Below are 26,282 nucleotides of genomic sequence, written 5' to 3'. Positions count from 1 at the left end.
CAGGTTCCACACGACAGTCTCTTATTGGTTTTACTAGACCATACCAGTTTTCAACGGAGACTATTATTTCGTGTTTTCCTATAGCTTGCATGATTTTTAAGTCATTTCCCGAAAGGTTATTTACCAACATGGTCAAGGACGACAGAAGCCGGATGAGCATGGGATGTGCCATCATTACCGGGCTCGAAGCACCGAGCATTCTGCTTCCTGAGATCGTCCCGCAGCCCGGGATCCGCCTCACGAAAGCCACGCGACACACCACGCCCCTGCGCTTACTGCTGAGTGCGGAGGACCGAGATTCGGGCCGCTCCCGCACTGTTTTCCAGAGGAATCTGAAACGTTTCTTACGTGGAGCGCGCTTTAGTGAGGTGGCACGCTCGACCACAAACACGTTCTAGGTTTGGTAACGTGGTTCTCCAAGACACGGTTCATTTTTAAGTCGCAGAGAGGCCCCAGTGCTCCTGCGGCTGGACGAGGAGACGAGCTGTCCTTTGAGCATCCCTCCTCGATCACAGGTAGCAGAGGACTTGGGGGTCACTGCGCTGTGTTTAGTGTCGAGGACGCTGTTCTTATTACTGCACGACAGTAACAAAAGCAAGTCGCTGGCAGCTTTTCGAGGGCACGCACATGAATCCAGAGGGGATGCAAAGAGACTTTGCATCTTAGAAATGAAATCTCAGACCCAGATGGCAGGCTCTCCTGACTGCTCACGGCTGTGTGGCAAACTTGGCGGCAGGACATCCGCTGGATATTCAAGTTAAAAAGGAAACGTGTTTACAAATGTATTCTGACCGCGAGAGACACATACTCCCAGCCGAGATCTTAGTGGTTGGAAAAACCACTAAGATCTGGAAAAACTGGGTTTAATATATTTAATCTGGTTGAATGTGACTGGTAAAATGATTCAATTTTTGTCAAAGGAAATACTGCAAAGTACCTTTGTGTACGGTTTTCTCAGGATGTTATTTGTGGTGACTCTGACAATCCAGATGCTCAGTTGCTTACCACTCTCACTATTACGGCATAAGACAGGTGCACAGTTAAACTTCCAGCTACAATGGAGTAAGTTTCAGAGGTCATTAAATCCCCGTGGCACAGCGCGGTGATTGTGCCGAAGAATACTCTATTACATGCTTGAAAGTTGCTAAGAGAGTATATCTTAAATGTTCTCACCACAAAACAAGAGATAATTATGTGAGGTGATGGAGGTGTCAACAATGGTGGTAATCATTCCTCAAGATATAAGAGTATCATACTGACGCATACACTGCAAACTCAAACTTACACAACATCACAATAAAAATCTTAAAAATAAGTAAAATGAAAACAGATGTACAGTTAGAATTGATGATTTCTTGTCTTGTGTTGGGTTATTAAGATACAGAGATAATAATTTAGTTTTTCTTCCTTTTTCAATTCTAGTAATATCACACAAACACACACAGACACCTGATTAAATATAATGGTCACACACCCACTTTATTTAGATCATAAGGCACTGTAGGCATAAAAATTAAAAAATAAGGGATTGTAAATGGGCAAGATCCTTGCAATCTGTGAGGTCAACCAAGTGTTGCTTTGCCTAAAAAAAAAAAAAAAAAAAAAAAAAATAATAAAAAATAAGTAAAAATAAAAAAATAAAATTTTGGGAGCTGTACCAATTGAATGTAAGCATTTTCAGGATGGAAAAAGGAAAATAAAACAAAATAAAACTAAAAGATGGGTCCTATAAGATACATAGTCTACTGTGAACCATACAGGTATATGCATATGTATATGCACATACACACATATATGTGCATATATGTGTGTGTGTGTGTGTCTGTATGCTATTTAGTTGACCAATCTTTAATAATTTACAAAAAGCCTATGGAGAAGTACTAATCTAGTGAAAGAGGGGATTCAGAATCAGAGGGGTGCAAATTATATTATCTTCATTTTTTGCAACTGTCACATATATACATGGATTTTTGTCATCATGGTTGTAAACCAAATACATGGCCCTGGTTCTCCTTTGACAGAGTCTTTAAAAAATAGCATGACATCATGTAACTTTAAAGAATGGCCATAAATCTCCCTCTTTTCACATCTCGAGGAAATGTTTACTGGAAATGCACTTCTCAGAGCGAGGCGAAGGGGCGAGCTCGATTGTGTTATGGCGGTCATCTTACTTCTGTGCCTCAGTTATCCGCAGGCGGCCGTTTCTAGTATTGCATGAGATAACCTTGCTGAAAGCGAAAATGCAGGAAAGTGGAGCCGATTTTTTACACTCCCGATTTAAGAACCGGGACACATTACGGGGTAAACGAGGTAGCGCTGATGCTCAGGTAGTCCGCCTTCCTCACCCGGTCGCGATTCTGTTACAGACACGGGTGCATTTAAGAGGCGTCGTAATCGCAATTTGCACATTACGATCGCACCGCTGTGTCGTTTTATGCCAGACACTTTTGCCAGTGTTCCAAACGATCGGTTAGGACCCCTCGGACAGCTTTACTCACTGTTGAAGTGCCAAGTTTAAATGGATCATATGCTTAACATTGCTTTTATGTGGGGACCTCCACAGACTCCTTAATTTTCATTTGCTACATAGCAGTGGAAATTCCCATCCGCCCCTCTATTCTACTACACAATGCAAACAAAACCGAGCTCTTTACTTCCATTTCATTATAAGGAGCTCATTTACACTTACAAGTTGTGACTATGCTCTGTACAAAATCAGTCATGACTCCGTTTTTCAAACTATACAATGGTTTGGGGGAGTAAAGGAAGGGTTTAGGAGATTTTTAGATTCCTGCCAATACCGGCACACACACACTGGTGTGTGTGGTTTGCTGCCTTGTCGGGTGCTTAGACTGCTTTGTGAAGAGAATATTGGGGCACTGAGCTCAACCCAGGAGAGACCCAGATTATCCTCAGCTATTCTTAAAGCTTTAAGTTTGAAGTGGAAAAAAAAAAATAGAAGTTGCTAGACAAAATACAGCATTGAGGCCGAATGCATGTAGTCTAAAATGCACGTGGATAAGGCATGGAGGGGAACAGAGATTAATTATAACTTTCAAAGGCAACCATATGCAAAAGAATTAAACTGGACCCTTCTCTTATACCATGTACAAAAATCAACTTGAAATGGATTAAAAACTTAAACGTAGGATATGAAATCATAAAAGTCCTAGAAGAAAACACAGGATAAACGCAGCTTCACATTGGCTTTGGCAGTGACTCCCTGGATATGACGCCGAAAGCACAGGCAGCGAAAGCAAAAACAGATGAGCAGGCCACCCATGGCTAAAACACACAGCAAAGGAAGCAGTCGATGAAGTGAAAGGTAACCTACAGAATGGGCGAAAGTGTCTACGAATTATACATCTGGTCGAGGGTCAATGTTAAAAATATATGAGGAACTCATACAACTATATAGCAAAAACAAACAACAAAAAAACACAAATAAGCTGATTAAAAAATGGAGAAAAGACCTGAACAGGCATTTCTCCGAAGAAGAGGTACAAATGATCTACAGGTATTTGAAAAGGTGTCCTCATCCTATTCCTCAGAGAATTGCAAGGCAAAACGACAAGTGGATATCACGTCGTCTGTTAGAATGGCTATCATCAGAAAAACAAATGATAACGAAATGTTTTTGAGGACGTGGAGAACAGGAGACCCTTGTGCAGGGTTGGTGGGAGTGTAAATGGGTACAGCAACCACTCTGGAAAACAGCTAGAGTTTCCTGAAAAAATTAAAAACGGACCTACTATGTGATCCAGGAATTCCAATTTTGGGAATATACTCGAAAGAAGTGAAATCGGTGTCTGGAAAGTGCTTCTGCGCCTCCATGCTCAGTGCAGCATTATTTACAAAACCAAGACACGGAAACAACTTGAACGTTCACCAACAGATAAACAGATAAAGAATGTGTGGCATGTATGTATGACAGAATATTATCAAATCTTTAAAAAGATGGTAAGTCAGCCATGTGCTACCATAGGGACGATCTGGATGACGTGATGTTAAGTAAATTAAGCCAGATACAGAAGAACAAATTCTACACGATCAGACTAATATCTGGAACCTAAAATATTTGAACTCATAGTAACTCAGAGTAGAACAATAGTTACGATGAGCTAGGGGAAGAGGGAGTCAGGATGGTGTGAATCAGAAGGTACCTGTTTCATCTATGAAAGATGAATAAATTCTAGCGACCTAATGTACAGTATAATGCATGTAGTTAGTATTGAATTGCATACTTTAAATTTGTTAGGCGGGTAAATCTTATGTAATTATTCTTATCAAAAGAAAAAAGAAGGAGGGAAGAAACTTCTAGAGAGGTAATGATTAAGTTTAGGATATTTCCTATGGCGACAGTTTCATGGGTGTATACTTTCCTTTAAATTCTTCCTGTTATATACATTAAACACATACAGCTTTTCATATGTAAATTATATATCAATAAATTAATTTTAAAAAGGGAAAGTACAATGAAATGATAGTTTATGCCAATTATTCTTCTATATTCATATTAGATATAGATAGTCTCTAATACCCATAAAACTGTGGTTCATTCTCAGAGAATTTTTATTCTCCACATTTAAAGAAGAAAGAATTCATAAAGTTAAAACCATCTTATTTTTTAGTGTGAATACTTAAAATTTGAGTTGACTGAAATATGTCATACCTGTATTAAAGGTTTTCATTCTGGACGATTCTTACATCCCAGATATAAAAACATTTAAAAATATTAAAGCACTCAAAGATAATTTCACTCACTATTATTTTTTTTATTTCCATTTGTAAGCAAAATCATGGACCTAAGAAGTACTAACATCTCTAAGTCTATTATGTCTTCCCAAAGATATTTTAATGTGCATTTGGACTAGTTGAGTATGTATGACTTACTTTGAGTTTCACTCTAAGAGAACATTCTCCTAACCAAGAGAGTTAAAGGAGCGTTCTGATCATATTTTATTAACGTTCACATTAACAACTGTAAACCAAGCCTCTATCCCACAAAAGTATTTAAGCTAACTTATGACATAAATCATAACATGAAATAATGGAGAAAGGAATAATCTAATGAATAAAGTAATGTCAGGAATGAGGAAAGAAAAATGAGAAATATGGCAACAATGAGCATTTTGATTAAAAAAAGAGGCTGTGACTTAGCAATAGTGGAATTCTAGAGGTTTCTGGGTTTACATATCCATGAACTGATGGCAAATCTGCTCACGAAAAGAAAGTTCTCAGTAAATTATATTTTTAGGGGGGAAAAAAATCTGTCTTTCATTTAATGTCTTGACTGTTCTATATTTTTTACTTAAATACCCCTTCGTTTTTATAAGTCATGGCGGTCTTTGCTGCAGAATGAGTGCCACTGAGGTTTTTATTAAAATCCGGACAGACACCAGCCATAGTCGTGTATACTCTGAGGAGAGAATTCTAGATGACTGGGCAAAACAGAAGCAGCACAATTTCGATGCGCAGTACGGACAAGTGCTTTCTTGTTCCAAAAACGCGTCACTGCAGACTTGCACCTGGGAATTAAATCCCGGAATGAGAAATAAAATACTCGGTAAGACGTCGGCCAAATGATCTTTTTAGTTTCCCGCTCCAAACAGATAGGTAATCGTGGGCCCTTCTAGGATGTCAACAGAGCTGATGTTGTCTTGTCTTCGCGCACATAAAATTTCTGACAAATGAAGCCCTTGCTGAGCCGCATACACTATATGACGGCAATAATGGAAAAAGCGTGTCACCAGGGACTGTCATTTGCCATCCCTCTAAAAGGATACTTTAATTATAGTGCCCAAGATGAGATTATGTTTTTCGGTTTAAAGCTTTGCTTAGTGTTCATAGAAGCGGGTTCTGAATTGCATTTTTAGCATTGCCCTGGATGATAAACCGCCTCCGACTAGGGGGTTTATAACTGTTCTAAAGAAATAGTGAAGTAAACTTTACCTGCGTATCTCTAAAGTCAGTGATGCGTGACCAAGAAAATGAAAAATCTCATGAACCACTCATTAATTTTTAAAAACATGATATATAAATCTTATTTAAAGGGAAGAATTGTTTATCTTGTGGAAATAGATTTTTTTCCCGCTGTGGAATAACTGTATTGCCATATTTGATAGGTGCTTAGGAATATCTTATGATTCTAATTTCATTCACCAACAAATTTTTTTTTTTTTTTGGACAGGAACAAAGTGTAATACAACATAAAGTGGTGATGGGTAGACATTTCTACTTCTGTAGATTTTATAGAAATTAATCTCAATTTTACTTGCAAAATAAGCTACAATTTTACAAGCATGCTAAGAATGACAATATTTTCATATTAAATTAGTAAAACAAAGTATGCTCTTTGGGCATGGTAATGTCACAACAATTATTCACATACAAAAAGTCACATAGAAGATGCATAATGTTTTATCTAGGGCAAAGCTAATGCACCTAATCAAAAGTAAGTCTATCTTTGATGCCTAGGAATCATTCTTACTTTATAATATAGATGTTATTATTTGTGTTTATGTCATTTTTTATATCAAAAGTTAAGTTGTACTCTATCTCAGGGGTCCCCAACTTCCGGGACAGGGACCGGACCCAGTCCCTGGCCTGTTAGGAACTGGGCCGCACAGCAGGAGGTGAGAGGCGGGTCAGTGAGCAGAACAGAGCTTCCTCTATATTTGCAGCCGCCTCCCAGCACCAGCATCACCGCCTCAGCTCTGCCTCAGATCATCAGGCATTAGATTCTCATAGGAGCGCTGGTCCCTGGTGCCAAAAAGGTTGGGGACCGCTGCTCTATATAATGGTTATGATAATAACAAAAGGCAAGATTTGGTTTTTAATATCAGTTGCTGAACATTTGATATTTTACACACAAATTTGGAAACACGATCACACTAACATTTGATGTTCTTTGGAATAGTCAATTATATTAATTGAAAATCCTAACAATTTTAAAGGAAAAGTTACTATAGGCCTTCATATTTTTCAAATACACCTATGAATAAGTCAAGTGCTTAAATATGCAATCGTACTATATTGGTTTGGATGCTTTTGATTGTAAATAAAAATACAAACCCAAAGTGACTTTTAAAATAATAAAATGTCTTGAGAGAAATCAGAGTATACTTAATTAACAACAACAACAACAACAACAAAACGACCTGACAAATGTCTCTAGATAGGCCAGAGACCAAGAAGAACTCAAGGTCAGTTGATCTGGCTTCTTAAGAATGTCATGGGCACCTGGTTAATTCCAGGGGAACAAGAAAGGTCACGCTCGGGAAAAAACTGTGGAAACAGGTAGCAAGCTTGGATGAGAAGTCATTTCTGTCCCCTTTCGATATGTTTTGTAAAATAAGGATGATTTAGTGAAACACTACTGGCTCTTTCATCCTCGAACGGCTTGCTGCTAAGACATTTTCTTCAGGGGGATGCACGAAGCTTTAGAAAATCTCTAGAAGACGTACAATATCCTGATAGCTCTAGATTTTTAAAATTCTCTAGCCATTGACAAAAAAAAGAGTTCACTTCTTTAAAATGTGTACTCCTTCTATAGTCCCCAAGTGTATTTGTTCTTTCTATAGTATTTCCACATTTTTCATAGTAATTAAAATGCTTTATTAACTATGGGTCATAATAAAACAGCTATATTAGTTATTCTGATTTCTTATTTGGCCTAAGCTAATTCCATATCACAAATGTGAATAATGGACTGCTCAAATCTGGAAAGAACTCTTTTTTATTTCTTTAAAAAATATCATTTTTTTGTTTAGAAAATATGTACTTTTAGTTGTTTATAATACAACAAAGTTTTCGTTCAAAGGTAAATACCATGTCAAGGTTATCATCTGGATGAAAAGGTCATTTTTACTTTGATAAGTTTTCTATTGACAGAGGAAACGTTACTGTTTTAGAAATATATCTTCCAAACTATTTTATTTGTATAAATTAAGTTACATAATGGTTTCAAGCCCATTTGCCTACAAAATTCAGTTAGAATACCATTAATTATATAATCCCATGTGATTCCTATCTTCTCCATCTGTAACTGAGACATTTATTTGTATGGTATAAAAATATCTACTTAGTTACAGTGGTAATGGAGTATTTCTCATGAATTTTACCTATTATGTTTTAACCTTCTCTACATAATCATTTGTTTCAGTGATAAATCATAACATCACTAACATTTATTTCTAATCGCACACAACATATCTATGATTAATACTGATGATTAAACTAGAACTAGATTATTTCAAGCCATGGATAATTTTGCATGTAAATATATCCTGTGAACAGATGGTGGGGGCTGGCTTACATAACCAAGGGTGTATTTTCTTCAAGAAGTCTAGGAAATGTGATAGGAGAAAACATCAAACAGTCAAGCTTACAAACTAAAAGCTCTATGTTCTTCACTCTTCCTTTGGGAAAAACTTATTTTTATAGCAGTAAAGAAAAATTCTCTCATTTAAGGGTATCAATAATTTAAGTCAAGGAAAATGATCTTTGGACATTCTCCTCTGAATGTTTTGGAGAGGACAAGCAGACAATCAGTTGCAATTTGAAACCTATTTTCAAAGTATTTTCTCTTGGTAGCTGGAACTGTTTGCAGGTATTTCTAAGACATAGCGTATGTCATAATATTTCTGGCAAATGACCATCTGTCACTCAGTGAACAAGGAAACCAATGAGGACCTGCCTAGGCTAAATTAAGAAGTCCCTTAGCTACCACATGTGGCTCTGCAGTAGACAGCCCATAAATAACCACATTTTTGCGGCCGTTGAAAAACAAAAGTTTTCCAATCTTATATACTTCCAAAAATCTAAAACATGATTATATGGTTTTCCATTAAAATCTCAGCCCTAATTTATAATTTGACCAATCATGGATTCAACTGTATAATAAGTAAACTTTCATACGTAGCAGCAGATATTAACCTTGTATGCTATGTGTAAAGAGAGATTATTTCTGCCAAAATTTAATTTATGTTACTGAAACATAATCTTAATTCCTAATTATAATTTCAGAATTACCTATATTCTAAAATTATTATATATATTTTATTTTCTTCAAATGTGAAGGTGGGTCCACATATTTATGTCCTATCATTATATAATCATAGTCATTTATACAGTTCAGATTAAAATAAGGTATTTTCTTTTCCCAGTAACAGCACAGTAAATAGGATGCTATCCTTTATCAAAAAGAAAACAGAACCTTCTAAAAATGAAGTCAAATGAACAAAGGTAGACTAAACACACATATACACACACAGAGACTGAGAAAGAAGAGAAAACTAACCTGTCCTACTGCTACTGCAAATTCAACCTTCACTTTTAAGCACTGATAACATTTTCTATTTTTATCTTATGAATCAGAGACAAATAACTTGAGATACATCTTCTCTCCATGGCTCGCTTTCTGCACAAGCAACATAATTTCAAGAATCTAATAAATGCCAGCATCACAACACTAAAGTTTCTTGCTAGAGACATTTTTTTTTCTTTTTTGTATAATCAGTGCTACCACCTTTATAAAGTGCTAGGCCAGGCCGGCCCTGGGAAAGGTGAAGACATTTTCTACTCCGATGACCTAGTGAGCAGGTAGGGTGTGCAAAGAGAAACGTAAGAGTGATTCACTTTTCTCTGGACCTCGAAGCACTTGCAGTGAAATCACAAGTAGAGATGGGGAGAAGGTATCAAGTGGAAGCTATAGCATGAACATAGGTAAAGATGGGAAAGCGCGTTCCCGTTTGGGGTAGTTATGTCCCAGGCATGAGATTTATTGAGGGAGAAAACCCTGGAATGACAGGTGAGGCCAGAGCATAAAGCGCCATAATGTCACTGACGGAAAGTCGAGAGGTTATTTTCAGAGCACCTCATGCATTCTTTCTTTTGAATTTTGTATTTTAAAATTGTTTTTTAAATTACAAACGATACCGGATTTTTGTAAAGCGTTCAAAAATATCCACTCTGCTCTTCCCAGTTACGCTCACTAGGGGGTGTGATTGAAGTTGCAAATTTTAGACAAAGAAAGGAACAGACAAGGAAAACAAAGGGATGAAGGAGGCTGTATCTCCAGAGGGAAATGGTCCTAAACCTTCTGGCTATTTTGTCCAATCCCTGCCTCCATAACACTAAATAAACTTTTTTAAAAAGCTGGTATTTGTTGGTTTTTCATTTTCAGACATTCGAGATGTTTTTTTCCTAGTACAGAATTTGACACGCTTCCCCACCGTTCATCCTCTCAGAGTGCTATTTACGTCTTTAAAGCATTATTTCGTGCTTCCAGTTGGGTCGCCAATCCAATTTCATTTGTCAGCTATGTGACATCATGTCTGTTTTTCTCAAACTTCTGTCCTTCTATTTCAGGAAGACCCACCTGTTCAATTTCTGTATTTGGCATATATATATATGTATGGCAAATATATAAATACATATGGCAAATATATATGCCGTATGTATATACTATTATTTTTTTCTCTCTGACAGAATCCATTTCTTTCTTTATTTACACCTAGTATTTCCTGAAGTTGTTAAAGGCTCTTTTGGCTACAATTACTAACCTTCTAAGAGCGTATAAAATAGTTTTATTTGTGTGGAGGATTTATCATTATTTTCAATTTCCTTTGCTGAGCACTTTAGCTCGCTTTATATCCTTTCTATTGTCTTATCTATTCTTGGATCTCTTGCGACTCTTCCGAGCTGTTCATCAAACAGTGCAACTTTTCGCTTCGTTCTGAATATATCCTCACATCCATCCCTTTGTGGATGGACCCTTCTCCTTCCCCCAACATTGGCAAACAGCGTAACCGCAGTTTTGTCTTTTCTAAAATGTCTTGGAAATGAAATCATTTAACATTTAGTCTTTGTGTTTGGCTGCTTCCCTTTAGAATAATGCCTTGAAAATGCCTGCATATCGTGCTTATCTATGTTGTATTTATCCATTTGTGTTGGTTTATCTCTTCACTTTTATCCCTTTAGTAAAAATTTCAAAGTTCACTTTCTGTGGAGTAGCCATGACGTGTGGTGCAGCCTGGATTTTGTTTGACCAAAAGCTATTTTCTTCAAATAATTTATTTCTTCCTATCCAATATTCCTGTTTGTTGTTGTTGTTGTTGTTGTTTTAAATGTGTATTTCCGTTCTAATTGTGATAGAGGGCATTCCTGACTTATTCTTAAAATTTAGAAAATGGTGCTTTTAGATTTTTGGTAAATGCTTTTTTTGGGGCGGGGGGCGGTGAAGATATTACCTGCTAGACCTAGAATGTATGGCTTTTCTTTTTTTATGAATAAGTACTAAATTTTATCAAATATTTTTCTATACCTATTAAGAACACCACATGGACTTTCTATTTTGTATTGTCCTCATCTAACCTAAAGAGTTGAATATTTAACTTATTAATTTTCTATCCCAAAGCTTTTCTAAATACGGGTATTTAAGGCTATAAAATTTCCTCTACCAACTTAGCTATATCTCCCAAGCTTTGATGTAATGTTTTCATTATCTTATAGCTCCAATATTTTCTAAGTTCTATTATTATGTTATTTTTATTCAAGATCAGAGGAATGCATATTTAAATTCCAAAAGTATAGGCTCTTCTGGCATTTAATCATCAATTTCTATTTTTATTGCATATGACCAGAAAATGTGAACACATGATACATAGGCTTTTGATTATTTCATACATGTTGTGACATGTTTGCAACCTCATATATAATCAATGTTTTAATTAATTTCTGCTTATGCTCAAGCTTATTTTATGGCGTTCAATTTTTTTATTTCCTTAGAAAATTTTTCATATCATCTAACAATTTCATCAAATGTATCTTTTACAAAAGCTCATCATGATTTTCAAGTTTTCAATTTATTCTTTTTTAGATCGAGCTGTATGAAATTGCTGTTATTTAACGGTTAATGACTTACGATAGGGGCAGTTTCAGTTGGTCCCACCTAATAAAGTGAAACCACTCTGTAGAAATATTTTTATTCCTGGGGAAAATCGATTCTCACAGAAACACGATTTTTTTTTTTTTTTACTGAAGATGAGCTCATAATCAAATGTTAAAATATACCCAATGGAAAGTTTCTTCAAGACTCAGAGTCAACAGACACAAATAACAGAACTGACAAACTGATATTAAAACAATTTCAAAGAGACTGCACCATTATCAGTACGATGTATTGACTGTGGAGACAATAATGTAAACAGAGCCTCTTTCGAATGGAGCCCGAGCTGCCAGTCAGAAGGGCTGCCTTGCATGTCTCCGTCTCAGATCTCTGGAATGTTAAAATGGCAGAATTACCTTTCCCTGTGCCTTAGCGGCCTCACTTCCTACTGAACAGTTTGCCAAGATAACAAGACAGCGGTTATGACTAGTGGACTGCAATGATAAAACCACTCTTCAGAATTAACGTCACTGTGTTACGTCATCGGCGTGAGTAGAAATGCCTTCCTTCTATCCACACAATCATTCCCCTCCCCTTCTCACAAATACCCGGCACCTTCGCCTCCTAATTGGAGCACTGTTTGAATCGGAGCAACCTGGATGACTATCCTTATTGATTTCGCTAAATGCTTGTTGCTTCTCACTTTAACAGGCCAGGTTAACGACTGGAGCGCTGTTTACAATAGTAAGAAGCAGGAGATGAAGTTCATGCTGAACGGGAGAGCAATGGTTACGTAACTTAGGGTTTTGTGGTGGAATGTTATGCAGCCTCTACCTGTCACATAATTCGACTTTGTTCTCAATATAATATACAACTTAAAAACATAGCAAACTACTTCATGTGAAGTGTGATCTTAATTTTCTAAATATATATTTATTTTATATACATATGAATTTTATCTCAATTGCTATTTTTACCTCTATTGCTATACTTATATTCTAAAAGGTTAACAATATGTGGTTGAATTAGTGGTGATTTTTACTTTTCTTATTCACATATTTTTCCATGTCTTGAACTTTTTCAATGAGGGTATATTGGTTTTGCAATTAAAATTTTTGATTAATTTCAGTTAAATTCCAAGTATTTATTCCCTGGAATTTTTTTTTTCCAGAAGTGATAATATTATCTTAAGTTAAAATCAAATCACTTTTCAATGGAAGACGCAAAAATTGTTTCTTTAAGGGAAATGAAGCTTAAAGAAGAAGACATCCACTCTGCGATGGAAGCCACATGAACTAACAGCGGGCAGCTGGGCTTATTGGCATTAATGCCTAAAGAAAAGAGAAGAAAATATTCACAAAGAAGGAAAGTGTAAGACATAAAAGGGATTCGATATTGCAAAGTGATTTTGAAATCTCCAAAATAATTCTAAAGAAATTGGGACTGAGGGACACACATTGAAACTTGCTATAAAACTTAAGAAGCTTGAAAGGTAAAAACGATAGATAATAGCAACTCTCAGGAGCTAAAACAACTGATCTACATACACGATGTGCTCTAAATTGTTTCGAAAAAAGGAATGAAGCTGTTACACGAAATTTTTAAAAGCAGCGCCCAAGCCACGTAAAACTTGATGTTGAATACTGTGGATTTTCCACAAATTACTGAGATGGCTTCCATCTGCGTTGTATCATTGAGGCGCATTTGAGAAGAGCTGTTGCCCGCCCTTCAGAGGAACAGGTCGTGCAAATCTTGACTGTGATTCAGAGAGAATGAACCTGGGCAGAAGGGTAGAGTTTGTTAAACTCTGCTCCCCTGGACACTTACATAACCTTCCTTTCCTGGTGGCAGTCGAGCTGGGAGACCAAGACCAGGTGGATGTTTCTAAGCCGACATCTTTTCTGAGCACATACAGAATTCTAAACATCGGTGGCCTACAGACAATGGCTAGTCCCCAACGTACGCCAGAGAAGCAACACCCCAAATTCATTCCGCGGAATGGGATTTTCTGCGGGGATAAGGTACGCATATGTACTTGATGTTCTGAGGGATAGAGCTGAGGTTAAAAAAGGCAGAACAGGAGAAACAAGAAACGGAGATCAGGGAGAAAATATAATTGGACGGTTTTTTCCCTGAAGATTCTTCTATGTAGTTTATAATTCGTGAAATGTGGTCTAATAGGTATACTTCTGAGGGTGAGATAGCAATGAGCCAAGTGGTTCTGTGCGTGTGTATGTGTGCGCGCGTGTGTGCGCATGTGTGCAAACGCATACGCGTGCAGGAGTCCTATACGCGTATCTACATGACACAGACAGCCGAGCTTCCATTGTGGTTGTATTAACCCTTCTCTGAACTATTATATACCTACGCTTATTCCCCACTGGATAAAATGGAGGGTACATATTTTTTTCCCCATAAATATTAGATTTATACAAAACTTAATATGTTACCTATTATATTTAAAGAATCGGGTAGGGGAAGAAAAAAAAATCAAGTATAGAGAATCAGTTTCAGGTCTTATTCAAACCTGAAATTGAAATTCCAATTTCAGGACTGAATTTAAGAGCGTGAAGCCGTTTATTTTAATAAGGCTATCGGGAGATGGCACTCGTCCGGCATAACATCTGGAGAGTGAGTCTTTCACCTTTTAGTAAGTCCTCTTGCGTGTCTGGTAAACGAGGATCAAACGGCTGGCTTGTTAGTGTCACCCCGTTTTCGCGTCGTGCTGTGTCAGAAGATCTGAGTTAATCTACACCTGGCCTGTCGCCTTTGGTGCTGCCGGCAGAACGCATCCCGTGAGAGAATAAATTGAGTGATCGTGAGCTCAAGCAGAGCTAGTCTACAGAGGAGAGAGGCTGGCGCCCAGCTGGCCAGGGAGGCTAACTAGCAAGAACCTATGTGGAAGGCGAGGGTGGGTGGTGGGTGAGTGGGGTGGGTGGGTGCGCATCCCTGTCCTGAGCTGAGTAAAGTCATTCCAGGAACTTTACAACTTCCCGACCTAAAAATCAGGACTTGGTTCGCCTCGCTCGGTTTACCTGTACTGAGGTAAGGTAAACTTATAAGGCTGGAGAGAAGGGGTTCATGGGCTTAGCGGCAACACCTTGTTCACACTCACACGTGGGAGGAGAACAAATAACTGAAGGCTTGTTGAGCCTGACATTTTCCCTGACATATAATACAGTTATTTCTTTATTTTTTCATTAAAAATTTAGGGTTAGGAGAAGAGTCAGCTTTAGTTTTCCCAGAACTTTAGAAGCTAGAAACCATTTCTTAAAGCTAGTTTTCTTTTTTTTTTTTTTAATATAAAGTCCTTAGAACAAAACCAAATTCCTTATATGCAGCAAAACTCCATTAATAATATCTTAAAGACTAGAATAAATTGGAGTGGCAGAGCCTGATTCTCTTGATCAGAGAAAGGAACTTCTTAGTGGAAATTTAATTGGCTTAATATATTGACAGTGGATGACCTCATTTAAGCACTGTGATACGTACTATCATCCTCATGTTGAAAAAATAAAAAAAAGGCTAAGTAAATTGCCCAAAGTCACACAAGTCAGCAGTGGCAACGTTAATATGCCCATTCAGGTAGGTCGATCTCCAAAACTCGAGATTTTTAACCTCTAAACAACGATGAGGCTGAGCCAAGGGGATAAAAAACTCACGCAAAGCTGCTCCCGCACAGTCTGCCGCAAGAAGCGCGTTTGTCAATGAACGCGTTGCTATGTTAAGGTGACGCGTGCATGCCTGGGAGCAGGGGAGAGGGAGCACGGCTTAGGACGGCCGGCTGCGGAGACCCTTTCACAGGGCCGGTATTTTGAGCGTTGTTATGGTGTCCGTTTGGGGAGCAACTGATTCATTTGTCTTTAAAAACAGACATCCGGGAAACATTTCCTGCCTTTGACTTACTCTTCTTCGGGTTCGGACGTGCAATACATGCTCGTGAACGAGCCTTGATAGACATAAAGAGCTGATGCATGTTTTTAGAGGCTGCTGCCGGGTCGCCCCCAGCAGGCGTGGGCCCCGTGAAGACCGTGTGCCATGCTCGGGTGGGACCGAGTCACCCGGCCACGGGGAAGGCGGCAGCTTCACCGGACACGGGCTCCTTCTTACAACCGGTGCAACTGTTTTTGTACTTGCTACAAGAGGCTTTGTATTAACTCCGCAGTTTGGAAAACATCATATAATAAAAATTTAAACAGGAGATCTCAATGGAAGCAATTTACATACAACGCGAACTTGAAACCGACTGAGAGTGGAGGCGAACGGAGGGTCTTAGCTGAGCGAAGAGTAAGCGAGTCCTTTGATTACCTCCTCACCTGCGTCGGGCCTCTATTCACTGATTTCCGAAGGTCATCTCTGATTCTAATTGCCCGTTTGCTTCCTGCCTCCTCTGTGAGAATGGGGCGCCGGAGACGCCCTTGCGGGGAGCGCGAAGGCCGTCTGTGCCATCGGGCCCCTGGCTGTGCCCACCCGTCAGTCGGCAGCTTAATCACAGCCGCGTGGAGGGCAGAGGGAGGGAGGCGACTGGGGGCTGGCGCTTGAATATTAATCAGTGTTAATGAAAGCAGATTCCAGAAGTTACCACCTTGACAGACGGCACCCTCAATCATCCTTGATTCAGAGAGTGAAGATGTTCAAGGCTGTTCAAAAATGAGTCACCACAGAACCCGTATAATTTTGTGTAAAAAATTAGGAATTAAATGTACCAGGAAACGCTTAAGATAGGACACAATCTCATAAGCCGGCTCACTGGGGACCATTTTCAGCTCGCACTCTTGGTTCCCGGGTCATCACTGCAGCGTTTGGAGCAAATAACCCCAGACGGGCAGCCACAGGTGGAGAGAGATGGCCGCCCAGCTACCAGGCGGGAGGGACAGACCTACAGCCTCTCCCAGGGCTTCCTGTGCTTCCCAAAGAAAGACCAGCAGTGGCGAGCATCTGTGCCGAGTCACTCACTGGTCCTGAAGGAAGAAGAGGATGTGCCCACGAGGACCGGAGCCTCCACGAGGAGAAGCTGGGGCGCCCCGGACAGGCCGCGCGTGGGGCTGGACACTATTCCTTTCGCCACGCTGGCTGCGAGTTTTCCTCAGAGAGGAGGCGAGATCCTGATGCCGTCCCCTCCACAGATCCTTTATGATGCATTTCCCAGTTCATTTTTGCATTCAACGAAGACTCGTTGAGAGCCTGCAGTGCCCATCAATGGCTTTTACTAGTTGGTCATTTTCGATAAATGCTTTTGCCATTTTCACGTCCTGGTTTAAAGACCCAGCTATACAGCCTGTCATAGAAATACATAGAACGGTGATTACAAGTCAGTTGAGCGCCTTGAAAGAAGAGAAACTCGGACCTCCTTCGGGTTTTTTTCTTTTTCCTTCCCTCCTTCCAGCGCTCCCTCACTTTCTTCGCGCTTTTTTGAGTGCTCCTTATACCGCCAACATGTTTCCGCTGAAAGCCTTAGAACTAAAATCACAATTTTGTCATTATTAAAAAAAATGGTATATTCGAAGCTCCACTTCTGAGCCAAGAGATGGAAGTCGCGTTCCCTTTTCCAGCGGGTTAAGTGTCTCTCAGTCTGGAGACAATACCTTCAGAATGCGTTGCGACACAAACTTTTTTTTTTTTGTCAATGCAGAAGTTAGAGAAATATCAACAGAAAGTTACTTTTGAATGCAAAGCAGTCACCTTTATTAACTGGCAAAAAAAATCGAGCAAAGAGAAAACAATCCTCGCTCACCATTTCTGCAAGAAGAGGTGACAAGACTCAACCCATCCCGAGCCTTTCAGGGGCGGAGGCTTGGCGCAGTGGCTGCCTGGCACTTAGCTGACATGCACTTGTCACGGCTAATTATTCTCTGCTTCTGCCTTTTGACTCCAGAAAGCCAGACAGAGCACATCGGGGAAACCATGACGACGTCTAGTTTTAGAGCATCGTTCTGGGAGTAACGTGCGCAGACTTAGCAGATTGTATCAACCTCATTTTCCAAACATTAAAGTAAACGCGGTATTGATATGTCAATCTTTTAGAGTGTGAATGGCTTCTATAGCTATAGAATGGATACAATAAAACTGAATAAAGTGTGGTTTTGAGGGGACAGGCAATCAAAGTGATAGGTAAGTTTTAACGTCGACTGGATCTGTTCTCATGCCATGAATGTTCCTTTTTTTCCCTCCAAATCTAGCACACGTGCTGCTTATTAATGAATCCCAATCTACTAAGTCTTAAATATGTAAAATATCCCCTCCCCTTCATCTTCTGAACGGAAGCCTGCTGGATTTAACTCAGACTGATCTCAGTTTCAGGGTTAGAACATAAAAAATATGATGAAAAAAATTCTAAAGACATATTCTTATTTCTCAAGGCTCCCTGTGGTTAACTTGATGCTATCATGCCTGACACCGCCAAATTTTTCCTCTGACTTTGGAAGATCGATGGTGATAGCTGTCCAGGTACATCCTCCTATTTGTAAAGAAGAGGCGATGCTACTTCAACTGAGGAATGAGACACAAAATAACCATATGCTTAAATGTAGTTTGGTGAAAAAAATGTAGGGGTCTGAGGTCCAATGTTTCAATTTTTTTTTCTTTGTTGTTTCAGTAGTTTTATTCCGTCCCGATGCCATTAGGGCATAGTCAGAGCAGATTACACCCCAATTAGAACTATGGTCAAAGACTCTGAACTCACAACTCAACACCAAAAAGACAAACAACCCTATTTCAAAATGGGCAGAGGACTCAAATAGGCATTTCTCCAAAGAGGGCATACACATGACCCATGGACACGAAAAGACGCTCAATGTCACTAACCGTCAGGGACATGCCAATCGAAACCACAATGCGGTATCACCTCACGCCTGTTGGAATGATCATCATCAGTAAATCTGCAAAGAAGTGCTGAATGTGAACAAGGCACGTGGAGGCGGCATTGCAAATTGGTGCGGCCACCATGAAAAACAGCTCAGAGGTTCCTCAGAAAAATTAAAAACAGAACTAACTACCGTATGACCCAGCAATTCCACTTCTGGGTATTTATCCAAAGAAATCCAAAACACTAATCTGAAAAGATTTACACACCCCCATCTTCACTGCAGCCCTATTTACAAGAGTCAAGATGTAGAAGCAACCTAAGTGTCTTCTTTCCTTCTTCATCAATAGGTAAGGAAGATGTAGCACGTATGTACAATGGAATATTACTCAGCCATAAAAAATTAAATCTTATCATTTGAGACAACATGGATGGACCTAGAGAGGATTATGCTAAGTGAGATGAGTCAGACAGAGACAAATGCCATATGATCTCACTTACACGTGGAATCTAAAGAACAAAATAAACGAGCAAACAAACAAAAACTGAAACAGAGTCATAGATACGGAGAACAAACTGATGGTCGCCGGGTGGGAAGGGGGTTGGGGGGCCGGATACAAAAGGCAAAGAGATTAAGAAACACAAATTGGTAGTTACAAAATAAGCTCACATCACCAAACGGAGATATAACGCCCAGCCCGACTGCGGTTTCAGCCTCCCTCTGGGATGTAATCTTAACCAGCCCGGAACTTCCTGGTCAGCAGGCAACAGCCCAAGGGACCTGTCAGCGTCCCGGAGGGAAGTGGCCTCGCCTGCAATAATCCGTTCTTATGCTACTGATTTCCACATCCCCTCCCCACCCCCGCCCGCCTTTTCTGCCTTTAAAGTTTTCTCTTTTGTGCAATCCTTTGGAGACGCTTTTTATTCGCTAGATGGGATGCTGCCCAATGTGTGAATCGTTGAATAAAGCCAATCAGAGCTTCAAATTTGCCCAGTTGAATTTTTAAAAACACGATTAAATATTTTCTCATACAAATAAATGGTATGAAAAGGTTATAAATACTTGCTAAATACAGGTAGTCGTGTTGGCCAGAGAGGGTTCATTTACAATATTAAATGCAATTACCTTTAATACGTTGCTAAAATTGTTCTTATTTTCCTTGCAGAATGTATCTTTAATGGAGTCAGATGGTTCTTGAAGAGTTCTTGCAATTTTTAAAAAATTCTTAGTTCTCTTTCTTTCTCCACCTGAATCTTTTCTAGATTTCTATCTTCCAGCTCGCTAATTCTCTGTTCCATCTGCTTTGCTTATTTCCAGTGTTTTCTAATTTATTCTTCATCCTACTTATTGAGTTCTTTAGTCTCATAATATCTGTTTGGTTCTTTTTTTATAGTTTCAATCTCTTTGGTAAAGTACTCCTTATGTTCATTAATTTTTTTCCCGAGCTCATCGAACTGCCTTTCTGAGTTCTCTGGTTATCTCCTTGAGTTTCCTCATGACTGCAATCTTTGAATTCCCTGTCATTTAAATCAGAGTCTTCCGTGACTTTGAGTTTGATTTCCGGAGACGTCGTTTCTTTTCTGTGCGACCACGTTACCTTGGTTATTCGTGGTACCTGATGGATTATTCCTCTGCCTGCACAGTCCAGGTAGCAAACCTTTGTTGTGTAAATACCATTTCCATCTTATCAATTCAGCAGGTTGATAATTAGAGGTCTTTCTTTTGTTTTCCAGTAGGTGGTGATATCGTGCAAATTTTCCATTTCTCTGATCTTTGCTACTTGTGTCTCCCTGGTTGCAGTGGTGGGTGGTGTCATTGCGATGGTGGAAGTTGATGACCCGGTGACCCGGATGGTGGATGGTCCTGCTGTGTCCAAGTCACCTGGGCCTGAGGGCACCATTGCCATGGTGGGAGGATGTGGCAGGCACCAACCCTGCCTCTGTCCCTCTTATTTTCTGCTGGGTCGTAGTGTGGGGCTGCGCCCCAGCTCCTCCATCGCTACGTGCTTGCTGGGGCCAAGCCAGGAGCCCAACTGTGTCTGCAGACACCATCCCTGTCCTTGCCTCATCCTGCTTCCCTAAGCATTCCTACACACCCACCTTAAGATGCACTGATGTGTGGATTTCTCCGACGTGTTCGTGTGCTGAGCAGAGGAACCTTTGTTGGGTTACAGCTGTCCTGCTTGATGTGACTTTAAGCGGAGACGCGAAGGGGTCTTATCGCTCCACCACGATGCCAACGTAACTCCACGAAATGTACTTTAATCATTAATTCCCACTGATCACATTCCATTAGTGTAGGATTGAAACCATGGCAAGCAAATATTGCTCTAAAAATACATTATTCAAGTTTGCTTGTAACAGAAATATTTTTTTTTGTCAAAACATTTTGTGTTGTTAATATGAGCAAAAGCTAAAGTAAAAAAGGAACAGACTCTGAATGCCTAACTATGCTGAAGGTCGTAATGGCCACCCCTCCCCAGACATTTATCGAGTGACGATTATGTTCCAGTCTATTGTGCTCAACAAAAGCTTGTTGGATGAAGGTTTTCAACTGTGTGGTTTTTTTTTTAACCTTATTTTTCTTAGTTCCTGCTTCCTCCAATCTTGGTCAGCTGTTAGTCAACAGCCTGTAGCTAAATATTTTTTTCTGAAGGAGAGGATCATTCATTTTAGGACAAAGGGGAGGAACAGGAGGAGAACGGCAAAGCTGAGGTCCCCGTTGTTGATTAAATACCTGCTATCTATTACCTTGATTAATCTGGCGAGCCGTTCCCACGCCAGCTGACCATTTATCATTAGGAAAATACAGAGGCAAAGTGTTTACACTTGTCTCTTTCTGCCCTGCACCCTCCCAAATGGTTTCTATGTCAAGGCTTTGGCTGAACCTTAAAAATTCTGTGAGTAGGTTTATGCAGCATCTCATTACAGAGCCTGAAGTCATCCTCCCAAACATAGATTCAATCCTGTTCTGAAAAAAAAAATGCTAAGAAAGGAATACTTTGGAAAACAGCATGAAACAGACCCTGGTATCATGTACTTTTAGCTTCTGATAATATGTTTTGCATAATGTTTTAGTCAAGCTCCTATGCCAAATCGGGTCCTCAGCACCTTGGTGGTTTTTGGAATAATTTTTATGAGTCTACGAAATAACAGCTTTAGGAAAATCACTGTCAGTCACAGAACTCCCGCCGCGGCCAGTGACAGCTGACACGTGGAAACGGAAGAAAAGCAAGCAATGCGAGTACAAAAAAAACCTGCGTGGCTCTTGGTCCACCTGGAGGGAGCTGACAGCAGTGGCGCGGAAGGTGTCGCGTTCACTTGCCTTGCAAACTGTAGATCTCGCCGACGCTGTTCTGACGCGTGATATGATGCCAGTACGCGCTGCGAGGCAGGGATACTGATTTGGATAACGTCATGGGCTCAGTCAAGCTCGTCTGCAGCTGAAAGGAAAAGAGAACAGGCCTGAGGCTTTGCTTTAAAAATATTACACGGCAGTTTGCTCTTTTAAAAGTCGAGGGCGCAACGTGGGTGGCCGGATCGGCCGTTGAAGGAGGATGACTTTTCGCAAAGAGTGAAATGATGGCTATGAAATGAACACCGGCACACAATCGAGTCGCACTCGTTAATGAAGAAGGAAAGAAAAAGCTGGTACGACTGACTCCGAGTCGATTGCAAAGGACATGGGGACAATCGGGAAACGCTGATCAATAGCCACAGCGATAATCAACCAACTGTCTTCCACCGGGCGAGCTCGTTTGTACTTCCATGACAGAGGGTTCCCTACATGGCCATCAGCTTTCCACAATTTATGGAATGGCAAAGCAGCTCGAAACATGGACGTGGAAGGCCCTTCTGAAACGGCTGGCCCGGAATGCTGCCCAACGTGCCATTTCTTTTATACCCAATTCCGTGTCTTATGATTCTCCCTGCCACCTCTTCCTATCCTCACTAGGCGGCTCTTTTCTTGAATTGACCTTTCACCTTGCTCCTGTGACAGGAGGACCTTGTACATATGAAAAAGAGCGTCTTCCCTGAGAAGCTCTGTGATAAACGTGCGGCACGTTTTCTCATTTTAAACAAAATTAAGGTCATAGCAGGTGCTCAGGCACACGCTTAGTGCAAAGAGAAACTGATGTAAGAAGGAAACTCATTTTTATCGATTCGCTCCAGGTGTTTTAAACACACCCAGAAATGGTTCCGTTTGGTCTTACTACACATTTTTCGGATGTAACTTGAGCAGACGTCACTTTGCCACAATGGGCAATCCTCTCACTGACAGAGCTCACATTTCCCCCCTTATTTAATATCCGGCTCTTGACAAAACCTGGGAGCCGTGACATCATCTAGGTCAAGTGTAGCTGCAGAGGCCTTTTGCTGTGGCCCGTGCTTTCTCACAGGTTTTCCCGCCCCCCAGTACTTCCTTCCTTGTCTCGGCATGGGGGTTACCTCCGGTCACAGGAGATGCTGTCAGGAAAGCACCTGAGAGGATATGACGGACCATTAACACCTTGTAAAACTAAGAGACACTTAACATTTTAACAGAGAGCAAAGCCACAGGGCTTGAACTATTAGCAGCGAGGCATTTCCAGACCTGTTATGTCTTGCTATGAAAGTGCCCTACTCAGTGTATTTTAAAGTCTGGCCCCGTTGGAGGTACTTTTTTTTTTTTTTTTTTTTTAAGATGGCGCCAAATAGCCAATTTCTATATTTTTTTCAAAGTTGGTTATATTTCAAAGTGTTTCGCCCTATGATGAAAGGGGATGTACTAACCACACCCCCATCTCTGACGGGTAGCTAGGGAGTGTGAGGCAGAAGCTGGGTTTCTGCGTGGCAGTGGGCAGTGCTTTTCAGAATCTTTGCGATGTTTGTTAGCCATGTGTATTTTTAGTTTAACCTCACTTCTGTTAGATGTGGGGTAAATATCTTCATACACACTAAAGCCATCAGCCACTATGCTGAGAGGTAGGAGCAAGCCTCAATTTATAAAATCGTCACTGGGACAAAAAGGCTTTCTTTCACCTTTAAAGCCAATTTCTCATTGAGGTGTGAACTTAAACACATAAACATTTAATTAGTGTCAGCAATGCCCATTAATAACACCAACTAACCCATAAAATGAATCTCATTTAATCACAATCCTGTCGACTCCACATTCTTTTTTCTAATATATTATAATTCGGTTATTACTTAGCATACAGTAGATCATCAGTGGTAAATTTATCTTCCCCAAATTTGAGGAAAGTGCTTTTCCTTCTATTTTTTTTTTTATTCGGAGAAACATGTTTCTTCCCAAGTAAATGGTCAGTCTTAAGCATCATGGGAACCTAGTAAACACATTTCGTTTGCTAGAAACAAATAACTGGAAGCCACTGAGGATAATTTCCTCCATAAAATCTTCATCTGAGTCATCTCATATTGTTTTTTTTTTTCACTTAATTTATCTATTTCTCACTCATCCATGTTTTCAAGTTCTAGGAGACATTTTACAATATTCTGTGTCTGCATTCATTCTTTATTCTAGTTCAATCTTTAATTGTGGAAAATTCGTATTTGAAAACGCAACTGTGGGTATTCTCAGGCCCTTTGCCAAAGGTGCAGATCTGGTCCTCACACTTCAGATGTCTAGGTCTTCTGGATGTCATAGAATCCATTCACCATTCAAAGCTGTGATTAAATGCAGTTATGGACTGAACTGTGCGGCATCCAAATTCATATGTTGAAGCCCTAACCTGCAATGTGCCTGTATTTAAAGGTAGGGCTTTTAAAGAGGTTAATTACAGCTAAACGAGGTCATAGGGTGGGGCCTTAATCCTACGGGACTGGTGTCCTTATAGACACCAGGAACGGGTGTGCAGAGAACAGGCCATGTGAAGACACAGCGAGAAGGTGGCCATCTGCAAATCAAGGAGAGAGGCCTCAAGACGCGCCAACCCTGCCGCCATTTTCATCTTGGACTTCTCAGCCTCTCAATGTCTCTTGTTGAAGCCACTCGATCTGTGGCATTTTGCTATCGCGGCCCCAGCAAACTAATATAAACATTTTGTGCCCCTAGCGACCTATCGGCCGTTCTAGAATCCATCTGATTCCCCCAGCAACTTTGAACCTTGCCATTAAGTGAGACAATGCATTATAAACTGGCCTTTGTGATGTGCACAATGGGGAAGGCGACATTTCAAGTGAATTCTGTTAGTTTTAAACTTTTTACAAAGAGTCTCCTGGTAGGAACGTTCAACAAAATGACACGTAAAAATCATCCTTACCTTTTCACATTATCATAATGCCTCAATTAAAGGCACCAAAGTAAAAATATAGTTTAAAATAACATAGAGATTTCTGATTTAAAAGAGAAATGCATCAAGTTGACCTTAGGGATTATTAGGATCATAGGTGGGTGTCTATCAAAAACATATAGGGTGACGTATAACTATGTTGCAAATAAATACCTATGTTTACATATAGAAAGGAGACAACGGCATTGTGACATCATTTCTAAGCAATTACTACATTTTAAGAAATTGAGCAAGATGGGTCCGTGTCTTCGAAGTTCTTTCGTCCCTTCTCTGCGAGGATCTGCTCTGACAACGCCTTCCGTTGCCTCCGTTAGTGAGGAATTCCTTCAGAAACCACTGGAGCTGTGCAGCGTGTCCTGCCCGAGCTCCCTCAGTGATACCCATGGACTCGTTCTGGGAGGCTACAGTCCTCTGCTGCTCCGTCCACGTAGGCTCAGGGTTCCAAAACGCGGAAACCAACGAGCCTAGGGAGCAGTTGATTTGGTTCTTGACACAGTTGCCACAATTTTTTTGTTGCTATTTTGGCACTAACTTTCTCTTGGTTTCATTTTTTTCTTTTTTTTGAAACAGCGATCACTCAGTGAGATACAGAGCAATACAACAGAAGGTGCTTATTTAGCCTGTAGGAAGAGTAGAAGTCACGTTCACAAGTGTGGGCAGCAGTCAAAACATTCATATTTCATTTGAGAGATGCGACTACACATGTCACAAAGCCTGCATCCTAAGGACATGATTTCAATTCAAAGGGTGCTTTATAGAGATTCAGTTAATGCCTTTATTTGAGATCATATAGGTAAGAGTTACCTGTCCTCCAGTGGATGAGAAAAAAATCCTTATAGAAGACTCTTGTATTTAGAAGGCTCTCGTAAAGACATAAACAAGAGTTGGCCGCTTCTGCTCATTCCCATTTAGACAATATTTAAATACACAAATTTATTTTTCATATGCCGATGTCTGAGATTAGGGTATGAGCTTGAAGAGAGCCCCGTACTGTTCCCTGTGGCTATTCTCTTCCCTCTCCTCCCTGAAACTTCAGAAAGCACTTCTAAAAATGTTTGGTTGAAAGGGTAATTGTTAGGGCACAAGTCTTCGTGGGTCACTCGTGGCTCTGCATGTCTCATGACAGCTCTTGTTCCTTACCGTCATTTCCTGTACATGTGCAGAGCAAACAGCCTCAGGAGGGAGAGGGTCAAGGCACAGGACAGATGTGAGTCTCGACCAGGAGAACACGGACGGTGTCCTCTTGCAGGGTGAAGGTTGGGCAGGTTGGCCAGCAGTCGCTTTATGAGGTTAGGCA

General features: G+C 40.2%; 1 protein-coding gene across 3 annotated transcripts in view; it reads right to left on the bottom strand.

The window, feature by feature from the left end:
- Positions 1-26,282, bottom strand: part of DOK6 (docking protein 6) — a 250,620-nt gene that overhangs the window by 25,332 nt on the left and 199,006 nt on the right. For all 3 annotated transcript variants that reach the window (XM_016120985.2, XM_036230124.1, XM_036230125.1), the window contains one exon: positions 22,018-22,135. In XM_016120985.2, coding sequence (XP_015976471.2) covers positions 22,018-22,135 — 118 coding nt within the window. The remainder of the gene's footprint in view (positions 1-22,017; positions 22,136-26,282) is intronic.

The sequence above is a fragment of the Rousettus aegyptiacus genome, unplaced genomic scaffold (assembly GCF_014176215.1).
Source record: "Rousettus aegyptiacus isolate mRouAeg1 unplaced genomic scaffold, mRouAeg1.p scaffold_m13_p_12, whole genome shotgun sequence".
Lineage (NCBI taxonomy): Eukaryota > Metazoa > Chordata > Mammalia > Chiroptera > Pteropodidae > Rousettus > Rousettus aegyptiacus.
This window is presented reverse-complemented; position numbering and strand designations above follow the sequence as displayed.